The sequence below is a fragment of the Heterocephalus glaber genome, unplaced genomic scaffold (genome assembly GCF_053883595.1).
Source record: "Heterocephalus glaber isolate CG9 unplaced genomic scaffold, H.glaber_assembly_v1.0 deba00001720, whole genome shotgun sequence".
In the NCBI taxonomy this organism is placed as follows: Eukaryota; Metazoa; Chordata; class Mammalia; order Rodentia; family Bathyergidae; genus Heterocephalus; species Heterocephalus glaber.
The window spans coordinates 10,379,346-10,391,766 of NW_028258433.1; the positions used below are offsets into that span (position 1 = coordinate 10,379,346).

General features: G+C 35.4%; 1 protein-coding gene across 4 annotated transcripts in view; it reads right to left on the reverse strand.

Annotated features, from left to right (window-relative positions):
* Positions 1 to 12,421, reverse strand: part of Trpc4 (transient receptor potential cation channel subfamily C member 4) — a 246,401-nt gene that overhangs the window by 14,119 nt on the left and 219,861 nt on the right. For 3 of the 4 annotated variants that reach the window (XM_087199594.1, XM_087199591.1, XM_087199592.1), the window contains 2 exons: positions 10,098 to 10,293; positions 6,620 to 6,829 (listed from right to left, as the gene is read on the reverse strand). In XM_087199594.1, coding sequence (XP_087055720.1) covers positions 6,620 to 6,829; positions 10,098 to 10,293 — 406 coding nt within the window. The remainder of the gene's footprint in view (positions 1 to 6,619; positions 6,830 to 10,097; positions 10,294 to 12,421) is intronic. The other variant, XM_087199595.1, reaches the window with a different exon arrangement.

Sequence of the window (12,421 nt, forward strand, 5' to 3'; positions counted from 1 at the left end):
ATCTTTACATGACATCGAATGTTTGCTTTGACTTCTGTGGATTTTAATTTTTATATTATGGGTCATAGCTCTTAGATTCAACTTAAGATATATTTATTGAGTGACTACATGTTCACATAACAGCAATCCTGCAGTGGTCATCAAGAAAGTAGAGATGAATAAAACACACTTAAATGGCACCCACACTTAACTGGCTTATGGACTATAAGGTAGAATACCTAGAACTTGAATTGCTACAAATAAAAGCAATTCGACAGTTTCTTTAGCAAAGTGTATAGGAAAAAAATATTTTAGAGAATGTGCGCTTTAAGCTGGCACTATGTCAGAAGTCACTAGACAGCTATACATTTCTTGACAGGATGGCTTTCAGGACAAGTGGAGCAGGCACACCTGTATGTCACATTAGCACAAATCACAGTTAACAGATTCTTCCTGATTTTTTAGAACAAGACAATGGCATTTGGATCACAGAACTAGTGATAAAGGAGAGCAACTTTAGAGAAATTGCTGCTGCTACAGGCAAACTCTGGGTTTCAATAGAAGTGTCAGGTTGCTTTACAAGGAAGGGTTTGCGTTTAGGAAAGAGAGGGCTCTAGGGAATCAGCTGTGACATTTTCTGGCTTTTAAGCCCCATTTCTGTCTAGGTCCACTATTTGGAATGGCAGGTTCTCTGCACATAACTGGTTCCCTGCAGTCATTTTTCAGTGTCCTTTTCTCTCATTTCTACTCTGATTTTTGTCTATCATTAATTTTTAGCCCATAAATTATGCCTTTTAGCTTTTGCCTTGCTCAGTGAATCCCTTAAAGGATGCACCCTTCTGTGTTCTCCTTTAAATAAAGTAAAAAGGCAAGAGTCCATTTCAGGATTGGCTCTGTTTTGCAAAAACTGCAGTGTGTTTTCTTTGATGATAGATCTACACAGTGTTCACTATATTGTTGTGTTACAAACATACTTTCTAAGCATATAAAAATAAATGCAAATGGTTGAATATTATATTGTCAAACCAGATATTCAGTATCTCACTCTTACAAGAATATCAAACAGTTAATTTTCACAGATCACCATTTGGAAAAGAAAGTTTAATTGAAAGACCTTGCAAGTAAATCTTACTCAGGAATCCAGAGTTACTCATGGATGAATGCTGTCCTACCTATAAGATTTGTAGTTAGGCCTACTGAGTGCCATAAATAGTAAAGAACTATGCATTTTGACAAATTATTACTAAAATAAAATTTGAGAGGCATATACTACGGATATTCTTCCTTTGTGGATGAGAGGCGGTGCCAATGCATTCACAATTTTTAATTCTCTCCACTTATTTTAATTGAGCATATTTCTGTGGCAACTGGTTAGGCTGCAGTATCTCATTTATATCCCAATGTTGAGTGAGGCTTAGTGACTCTGAGATGGTGCCTCTTGTTCTCCTCTAATGTACTTGAGAGTAAAGTAGAAAATGAAAACATAAAACTGAGGAAGTCTAAAATAATTTTCTTATGACTTTATCAAAAGACTTAGTTTTGTTTGTTTATTTGTTTTGGTTCAGCATGTTGACATACTAACTTAAGCATTCCATTTAGAAACCTGGTCTGTGGCATTAGAAAAGTATTTTATGTTACCGGTAATTATACACTTTGGGGGAGTATTGTATTAGTATCTTTTACATTAATTAAATGGTTCAGAACTTTTTTGCACAGCAAGCACAAAGGTCAATTTTTAGCTCAAAAAACTATGAGAGCTCCCAATGTGTTCTTTAATCAAAATTTCCAATTAAAGTTTCAAGCTGAAAATGTTTGTTTTAAAATGGAGATTCTGGATGATTCAAATACACATACATGCTAAGATGTGAGAACCTATGGTTTAATACGACAAAGGGTATTGAACAAAAACAGTGATAAAAAGTAATATGAACAATGTCAGAGTGTGTTCCTTATTTGATTATGGTACTCTCTGTAGGCTGTACTCTTAGTACTCTCAGTGTGATACTCTATGGTACTCCCATCTCTGGTGGGATGTTCATGATTTGCAAGAGACAAGCTATCTCTCAATAATGCATTTTCTTCAGGTCATAAATATTTTGCTCAATAATAATGAATTTCTGCTTCATTTATACTATCTAGTATAAAGCAGTCAAGTGAAAGATTAATTTACCTGCAACTCTCAGTCAGTCATTAAAGGAAGTCAGAGCTTAAAAAAAACAAGTTAATGAGTTTTGGGGGTTACTTGCATCAATATTACCAGGAAGCTATAAATAGAAGGTCACCAGTAATGGGCTTCCAACATTGACCATTGTGGCAACCTTCAAGAGCTCTGGTTTTAGGCTCTTCCTGAAAGCAGTGACCAGTCCTCTGTCATTCAGGCAGTTGCTAGGTGACAAATATCAGTAAATGAACCACAAATAGGACAGTTAGAGAGAAGTCCTCGAAGAATGTAATAATCTGAACTTAAATTTTCTGCTTCAAGAACATGGCATAAATATAAACAAGTTGGGGATGAGAACAGAATATGAGCCAGCATAAAAACCAAGGCTTTGGCTTTAAGTACAGGAACCTAAGATGCAGCTGAAAACAGTTGCTGGATTTGTAAAAGCTATGGAGAAAAATCAAAGGACCAATACACAGTATGTAAGATACCATTGCATGTCCATCAAACTTTTCAGGGAAACAAGTGAGGCCAATGGAAAGAACATTAGATTAGGAAACAAGAGACCCAGGGCTTTTTCTAGCTTTTTTCCTAAGGGAAGTAAACAAGTTGTCTTTTAAAGAAAATAGTGGAACTAAATGCTCTCTAAGTTCCTTTTGGAGTGTGATGTTAAGGTATGTTTTGGTTTTACCAAGTGATTGTCATTGATACTTCTGTGTCACTTTTTAATTAAGAATGCATATTTCTTTGCCTAACGTACACATTAGGAGGAATAATCAAATGGAAATGAATTTGTGGAAAAATCAATTATTTTGATATTATTTCCTCATTTAACTCCTCTATTAGTATTTAAATCTTCTTAATTTGCTTTTTGTTCATCTTGTTTCTCTGCATGCAAGAGCTTTTTTACAAGGCATACATATTCGTTTCCATATAAATAGAAATGTATAAAACTCAACTGAAAATATGCAAACCAAAATAATGTTTCATTCTGATTCTGGAAATGCAGCCCATAGAAAGAGTGAATTTAGGTAATGTTGCATTTCATTAGGATGACACTCACTGAAGTTCCTAAGCCTGGAGGAAAAGAGAGAGTATTGAGGGTGGGAAAAAAGGGTGGAGAAGGAAGATATGACTCAGAATGTTTATTTAGTTTGGCATAAATTCCCCAAGTTTCAAAACATACACTGTCAAAGTTTAGTAAAATGTGCTCAGGAAAGGAAGAAAGCAATGGTTTTCAGTAACAATTAACTGTGAATTATTTTGTTGTTTACAAAACTCAAATTCAGAAATAGAGGCATCAAAAGAAATTCACGTTTTGAGAACAGTGATATATTGAAAAGAAAGAACTTAAACTTATACCATTTACTCTCAACCTCTAAAAAAAAATGGGAATCACTCCTTTAACAGAAAGCTCATTTGAACTGCAAGTCCTAGTTGCCTCTAAGAAATGATGACAACATGTTCCTAAAGACCAGTAGCAATGAGAGGTTGGGAGCATGGACTTGGAAGTCAATTCTTTGAGTGATTCTCCAATCTTCTTGTGGGCAGGACAAGATGGATCTCTTAAAAAATGAGAGGAGGGCCTGATATATTGTCAAAAGATTCATGACATCTTAAAACCTAAGAGTCCCTCTGACATTGCCTAAAGTTAAACAATGAAAGACAAATTTCCTTGATGAGGTAGCAAAATAATGCAATATTGAACATCAATATCTCTAGGGCTCTATTAAAAATGTGATGATATGCAGAACAAGAGAGTGTATATTGACTTGGAAAGGAACAAATTGGAGTTTGACTTTCCTGAAATATTTTCCTGTTTACTTTAAACACAATATGAATTATTTCTCACATAGTTCTCACAGTGTCTTACATATAACTATATTAAAATGTTACATATGTTATTGTCAGGTAAAAGGGCCGAAGACCAAGACCAGACCAGGCCACAACAAGCCTTTATTAGGGGAATAGATCTGCTGGGCTGTCTCTGAACAAAGGAGAGACAAAAGCAATATGGCCGGGGCAGGGAGAGTCTTTTATAGAGACTGGGGTGGGGTTTGTAGGGGCTGAGGCAGGGTTGAGTGAAGTAGTGACTAGGGAATGGAGGAGCCCGTGATGTCACTAGGTGGTAGGAGGTGAGCGAGTATTAGGTTACTTTCTAGGTGGGAACAGGGGCATACTGGGAAGAAGGGTTTATTCTTTGGTGAGAGCAACCATCTTGGCATGATGTCACACAGGGGAGGGGGCAAGGCAGGTTAGGAAGAGGGCAGCTACTATACATAATAGCTGCTGAGGTAGTGGGAGACCTATCAGTTATATAACACACATTATAGGGACATGTTTTCATTTCTGTATCTCTCATATTAAAATTCATGTCCTCAAGAATGGAAACCATTCCTTTATACTTCCACTTCCCAGTTTCTAGCTCAGTTGCTGGCATGTGGAACAGATGCAATAATTGCTTAATAAACCAAATAAGGCCTTTTCTATTCAATACATTTATTCTACACCATTTTTTAAATAATTCAACTTTTTTCTCTTAAAAGACAAGATATTTTCAGGAAAATAACCACTTTTTTCTATGCTTAGGAATAAAACTCGTAAATTAGCATGAGGTTTGTAGAATAAGACTTCATCATAATTTGACTTTGGTTCCCATTATCAGGTATGTTCTCAAACTGTAGTTCCCTAAATTCATCACTAATATCTTGGAGGAATGAACATAATTGCCTTCCCTAAACACCTCTCTGAAAGCTTCACTTGCCAGTCAGTTTCTCTTTATAATTGGAATTGTTACTGGGGACACAGGAAAATCCATGTCATTCCAGTAGGAGAAAGCCCTATTTGGAGTTAATACTGCCTGGTGGATGAGGAAGTTAAAGAACAATAAGGACCACTTAGAGCATGACTAGCAGTCATTAAGTCTATTAAAATATTAAAGGAAAATTAACATTTTTGAATTTTGATTAAATATCTAATATTACTTGGTGATTCTAATGTAAAGGCATTTTAAGATACTTTCAAAGCAATTTTTGTGAGGTCCGAGTGACTAGTGAATGTTAGTGTGTTATTTCCCAAAATACGTATGAAAGTTTTGAAAAGTAGGAAACCAAACGAGAGGGGAAGAGAGTCTTCCTTGTCTCGTGTCAGCGGTTTAGCTGGAACACTCAAGTCTGTGTAGCTTCTGTTGGAATAGTTTGAACCCTTAATTACCAATATGAAAAAAAAGTTTTCAAAGGAAATATATACCAGTACACCAAGAGAATGGTTCTGGGGAACTTTAATATTTTTAAACACAGCTTCTTCTCATACAGTATGATACTGAATGGAAGCAAAGTATTGAGTATTAAACATATTATGAATCACAGCTGACAGGTGGCAGAGTATATTCAAGTTATCACATTCATTCAGTCATTTCTTTAGGCATTTTTATCAAGCAGGGCCAGGTAACTGTCACCAAACAAGGTCCAAGGAGGTTCTGGAATCTGAGATAAAGAAACCAATTCACTCTACCCATAGACTAGGTTCATAGGTTTGCTGACTCCCATCACAGAAAAAGAATTTTCAAGACTAGTCAGTAAGAGGCAGAAATTCAACAGTACATGCTCAAAGAAATAGAGTGTGGGGTCTCAAGAGAGAAAGACATTATTTCCTGGAATGCGGAACATTTATGCTTCTCTTGAGGCGATGGAAACCTGGGAAAGATGCCCATCCCCCAGAAAAGGACTTGCCTATATTACATGTGTGGGTCTAGTTTTTTATTTATTTATTTTTTAGATGGATAGTTTAAGCACTCTTTGAATTCTTTCAACCTGTTCCTTTATCTTAGGTTCAGGTTCCTGTTCTCTATTTTTTAAATTAAGCCAATATATGGACTTTCAGTATTCTTGAGGAATTTTGAGCATGATGGATCTAGAGGGAAAGGGGCCCAAATTTAACCAAGGGAATTCTGATGTGGACTGCCTTGGGTAACTTCATCTGGCTCCTGGAAGTTGCAGTCTTTTTAAAACTACAATATTTTTTAGTTATGATTTCCTTGTCTTCTTTCTACCTTTTATTTCTTCTATTGTACCCCAGTAACCAAAATACATGTCCTCCTTTCATTAAGTTCTACAATCCAGACTGAGAAACAGATATAGAGAAGTAATGCCACAAAGAACCTGCTATACTAATTCTGAAAATTTGTCAAAAATCAAGATTTTAAGGAAGAGCATGTTCAGTCCCCAAGTGTTGATTGGTAAAACTGGTAGGCTTGTGTGAAGAAAGTGCCTCTATTAGAATAACAGTAACTACCTGTTAGGTAGTAAATAGGGTTATGAAAAATTTCTAGCTGTTCAGAGGGTGCCTTACACTTGGTAGATGTGCAATTAATGTTCATGATAAGCAGTAACAAAAATGCAAAGTCAAAAGATCTGACAGTATTCAATAAAAAATATAATTGCATTCAAAGGCACAATTAAAAAAAAGAGTAATACTAACGTGCTGTATTCTTACCCCTATTGTTCCAAAACTTTCTGGCTTTCTTCTCATCTTTTTCTTGCACAGATGAGTCCATATCCATTTGATCAGGTACCAGAGAGACTTGGGGCTTGGAATGACATTGAAGGGAGTGGGGAGGGTACCTCCTTCTTCAAAGTAACTCATCCAGAGCTTTGTTCGAGCAAATTTCCATTCTATATCTGCATGGTCCTGAACAGGAGAATGTGACAACTGCTGACAGGTTTCTTAATTAATATGGTGAAATAAACCTCACACAGAGCCTGAACCTGGCTTGGAATGGTTTTGGGGACATTAATTAAATTCCTTATGAAAACGGCCCTAGCTTCCAGACGCAATCATCTGAACATTTCAGAGAATGGCTTACCCTGCCAGGAGTCACAGCACTTATGTCACTTTTCATGTTTCTTTCTTCAGTAGAACAGAAATTCAAAATAAGTCCATGCTAAAGTGACTGCAGTAGTTATGATTCAAAGATGAATATGCACCTCTTGCATTGTAAACTCATCTCAGCAGCTTAATTTTATTACATCCTGGCCAAAAACAGGGCTTTGAGTATTTCCCGTAACCTCTCTCCCTGTTTAGTGGATCACTACCTTTGCAGATGCTCATAGTTTAGCCTTCAGTGCAGCCAGAAAAAGCCTATTGTATATGCTTCCATGTGAACAATTCTTGCCCACCTGCTCACAGAGAAGTTCTTCCAATAAATGGATAATGGAGCACTGAACCTTGCCACAGCATTGAACCTTTCTAAAACCTTGGCAGATGTCACCAGATAGGAGTCAGGCTAGTGCTTGCCCAGAAGCCCAAGGATGTACCACATCATTAATAACTCACTCCACTTTATTAACCACTTGGGGGAAACTTTGAAGCACTTGTGGAAGTGAGATATAGGACAGCCAGTGTCTTCTTAAATTAGCCATAAATCTGATTAAAGCAGAAAATCTGAGAAGTAGGAGGTGGTAGAAACTGTGCATACAAGCATTTTAACAATTCAAAATAGTTCATTGTAACACATTATTATTATAAAAGAAAATTTAGATTTTAGAGTAGTAGAATAATCTTAGACTATGGTCCATTCTAATATTCCTAAATTGGGTGCTCATATATATAATGCACACAGAGACACACATACACACATATTTCTACTCCAGTCAGCTGGGTTTTACTCGACACTGGATGGATTGTCCCTTGACAAAGTTTATCTTGCCTACAGGATACATGGCTGAGCACATGGTTGATTGTACAGATTGATTGGTAGAAGTAGAGAACCTACAGTTTTCCTCCTCTTTCCTCTCCCTCTTCTTATGCTTCATCTTTTCTTTCTTCTTTCTTCCTTTATTTCTAAATACACTTATAGACTCTTCCTGATTGTGCTGCATTAGTGAAGAAAAGTATACACTGTATACTGTGTGCTACAATCATGGAAAATGGAATTCAGTAGAATTAGTTCCAGGGAATGAAAAGACAATCACTTAAAGTGTTGGCCTGTTAGTTGCTCCTTTCGATTTATTGATTCTCAGAGAGTCACAAATTAAGATTTATTCTGCCCGTCTTATGTTGTTCTATTGCTACCACTGAGCAGGTGCTTCTCTGCTCATGTTTTGGGATTCTGTAAGGGTCTATAACGTAGTCTATAGTACTTAGATGATATGGAGATAAAGAACTGTAAGCTGAGGATGACTAAAGCCATCTTCTCCTACTCACCTTCTCACTCTTACTCAACATGTAAAACTTAGTTAAAGTTTCATCTCTCCTCAGAAGCCTGCTCCCATCAATCTTCAGCTGACTCCTGTTTCTATCCCAAGTCTAGTGTCTCCCTTCACTTTCAGGCTATTATCAAATTTCTCTTCTCAATTATACATTTTTAAAATTTTTGTCCTTGTTACGTTAATTTTTTCTTGAGATCATGTACTTCTTTTATTTTTTGTATCACTAATTTTTGTATGTGATAGGCCTGATATAAGGTAGATGAACAATAACTATGTGACAAATGAAAAAGTTCACGAGTGGGAAGAAGGCTTTAGTTATGGCCGGCCTTGCAACTGTGAAATTATTCTCCTCCATGCTTCATGCTTACCCTATGCTTCACCCTTTACCCCATGGCTCTGAGTTAGTAGTAGCAGGACCAAAAACTGAAATCTTTAGAGTAAATTATTTTATTCTGGGGCAGGTGAGAGTAAAATGCTTGGCATGTCCGTGCCCCAAGGAGGCTGCCCCACAAGATGCTGTCAGGCACACCTGTCTCAGGCTCTCAATGTTTGCTTTGCTTTTGTCACAGTAGTTTTAGCATTAGGGTTAAATAAAAAGTGAAATTTGAAGATTATTTTCATCTCTGCAATAAAGTTATGAAACAAAACAGGCTCCACAAAAAAGACCATACTACTCTTGAATAATGTTCTCTTCCTGATATAATTGGGACATTTTGCAATGTTTTTTCCGGAACCAAATTATTTTACAGGAACCAAATTGTTTGCAGCTTCTTTCTACCTAGCTTGATAATTAAAGACTTTCTAATATTTTGTTGTTGTCATTCTGGTAAATAGAGTCCATTTTTGGGAAGTGTATTGGCTAGAGGAAAACAGAACTTCAGAATCAAATACAGTTATATGGAGTGTAAGCTTAGGAAAAGCAATGTAGAAGCAACCTTGAAGTGTGCAGGAAAATATACAGTACAACATGTGTCTATTTGAAACTCTCCACTGAAATCAATTTAACCTAATTTAGTCAATAATTAGAAAATTCTTATTGAGTAACATTCTGTTGCCGAGCCCAGTTCTAGTAACTAGAAATATTGTAATGCATGACTATTTTGTCAAGGAGCACTCTGAATTTTATTAAAACTGTATTTATAAAAGAGGATTTTTCTTAGAAGACATCTGTCATTGACAAAAACCAGCACAAAACATGAAAATGTATTATTTTTCTTTACTGATTCATGAGCTAAAATGCTAACACATGACAATTCCTCTTACTACATTTAGCTTCTAAGATTTGGAGATGAAATCTAAATCTGCAGATGCATAGAGCTCTAAGAAAATGAAAATCTTATGGCTTATCCCTATGCCAGGTTTCTCTCTGAGGTGTTCTTTGTATCTTGCCAACCTGACATGAGCTTGCTTTTATCAAGGTGGCATGTGAAATAGAGACTGCAAAACCAATAGATGTCACACAGAGAGGAGCTCTCTGTTGGTTCTTCCCATAGCCAGTGGTTCCCTGGCAAAATATATTTAGTTTACTTTCATAATCACAGGTAATATGACAAAAGCAGATTAACATATAGTCATATACAGTATACTGCAGCTCACAAATTTCAAATTAACTATTTATTTTATATTGCAATTTCAATCTTTATTATCAATAGCCAATTGTAGATTTGATTTCCTATCATAACAAAATGGAATATAGGTGGCCACAACACATTCTAGAAGAAATGTTGAAGTAAAAATAGTAAACTTACAGCAATTAGTTGGTAAGAATTGTTCATCATAGCTATTAACATGTTGAGTAGGACAACCAGAGAGATGACATTGTATGTCCCAAACATGGTGGCACCAACAAATTCAGTGAATTCATGCTGGGCTTTCACGTTAGTCACATACAGATTGATGAGTCCAAATATTGACCAAAATAGTGACTGCAGTGTCTCAAATAACCTAGAATAAAGATAAAATGACATCAATATCTAAATTGAAGCATTATGTGATAAGGTATAGAAATAGAACTTGGCACTATTATGTATATTTGATTAACTTAAAATATATATTAAGAATAAAATATTTTGGACAATTAAAATTAAACTTAATTAAAGAAACTATTTTAATGAAACTAACACAAATAATAAACTGAATTATCCTAGGTAGATACAATTAATTTCCCAAGAATATTGAAAAGTATATTTAATTTCCTAGGGCATGGGGCCAGAGCCTCTTTTTGTATAACTAGTAGGCCACAAATAGTGTGTGTTTTCTCAAAAGACTGAAGAAAATATTAAACAAAGACTACTGTTTTGTTAGATACATAAATTATGTAAAATTCATTTTAATACCCTTAAATAAAATTTTATGAAACACAATTCCACTCTTTCATATACATGTTTCTCATAGTTTATTTTGGGTCAGACACAGTGACAAAAGCAGTGACATTAGCAAACACATAGTTCACAAAGCCTGAAATTTCTACTGCTTGCATTATTCATAGAAAGTTTGTCAATCCCTGTCTTGAGCTACTGATAACTAGTTAATAAATGATAGACCTTAGAGCTTAGACTTTGAAAAATGGTGATGAGTCTCAGAGTGTTTAGATAATAACATTTGATTTTTTTATACAAGGCACATTTTATTCACTCCAACAAATGAATGAACTCTAATGACTTTATTGAAAGTAAAATTTCTTGAATTTACTCTGAAAAATGGAATGATCTGAGGAGCAACTAAACCCAAATGGAAAATTATTTGTTCTGATGGGAGTATTGCAGTACATTAATACAATGTAATAGAAATAGCAGAGAGTTTATATTTTTTGAAAATTATTTTTAAAAGACTATGTTTAAATTGTACTGTGAAAACAAAAATACAAACCCTTTTATATTTGGCATAGTGACTAAGGAAGGATTTCATTATTTAGGGATATTAGCATTAGACCAAGTCAATCATGTTTTGGGGTGTCTCAACCTCAGTGACCTAGTCTCACATGTACTATTTTGTGAAATGGAGGTTTTTATATAGGTCTCTGGGGCTCCTCCCTCACTCAGTGCCTTAATGGATTAGATCAAACCATGATCAAGTGACTCAAGGAAAGACAATTACTATGAGCCAGTTGCTTACTGGCAGGCCTAAATTGAATATGATCTAATTTCCTCTTTAGGAAAGTTTAGTTTAGCAACATGAGTTAGTTGGCAAAAGAGGGTGAGATGACATAATTGTGGTATAGATTTAGGGTCATTAGAATTAAGGGATACCAAAGGTTTGAGATGGCACAAACTAAGAAGCTGAGAATTAACAGGAATAAGCCAAGAAGTAAACACCAAGGTAAACATACATGGAGTGGCTGACTCACATTAGTGCTGACACACAGAGAAAATTGTCCATGTGCCAACTCCTGGTCTTCTTAGAGTTAGGCTTACTGTAAGTCCTGCCCTTGCTATCATCACCTTTTACCTGGAGCCTCAAAGAGCTTTAATTCTGTGCATTATTTTCACAGTGAAATGGCTGTTACTTGAAATAAGCCATATATTTTTTGGCCCACATACTTAAGAGACTCTAACTAAATATTGTAAAATTGGCATGTAAGGCTGATTTTCTCCAGATTTGCTGCTTTAAAAAACAAAAGACAAGGAACCAATTTCATCATATTTAAACAATTAATTCTAGGAGATGAAATTTAATTTGTATTTATTTTTCTACAGCTACTAAATGATTCAACAGATTACTGTAAAGCACCAAGTGTGCTGATCTGATCAACTTGGTCAGACTGAAGCATGTTATGCATTATGTGAGATGGTAATGATGCATTATTGGTAACCTAGATGTCAGATTGCAATAAAATTAGAATGAGTTAGATCTAATGCAGTGACCCTAGAGAAAGGTCATTAAGACTTATTCTTTGAAAATTTTCAAGGAAAAAGTAAATTTGGCCCAAGATCATAAACTTTATTTTTTTTTATTTTTAGTAACTTTCTGGCATCCTTTGCATTTAATGTGAAAAAACTTTGCTTTTCTTTTTGAATAATATGTATTGTCACGGTGACTACAGAAATATACTTCAGGTGGTTTTTGCTTGACA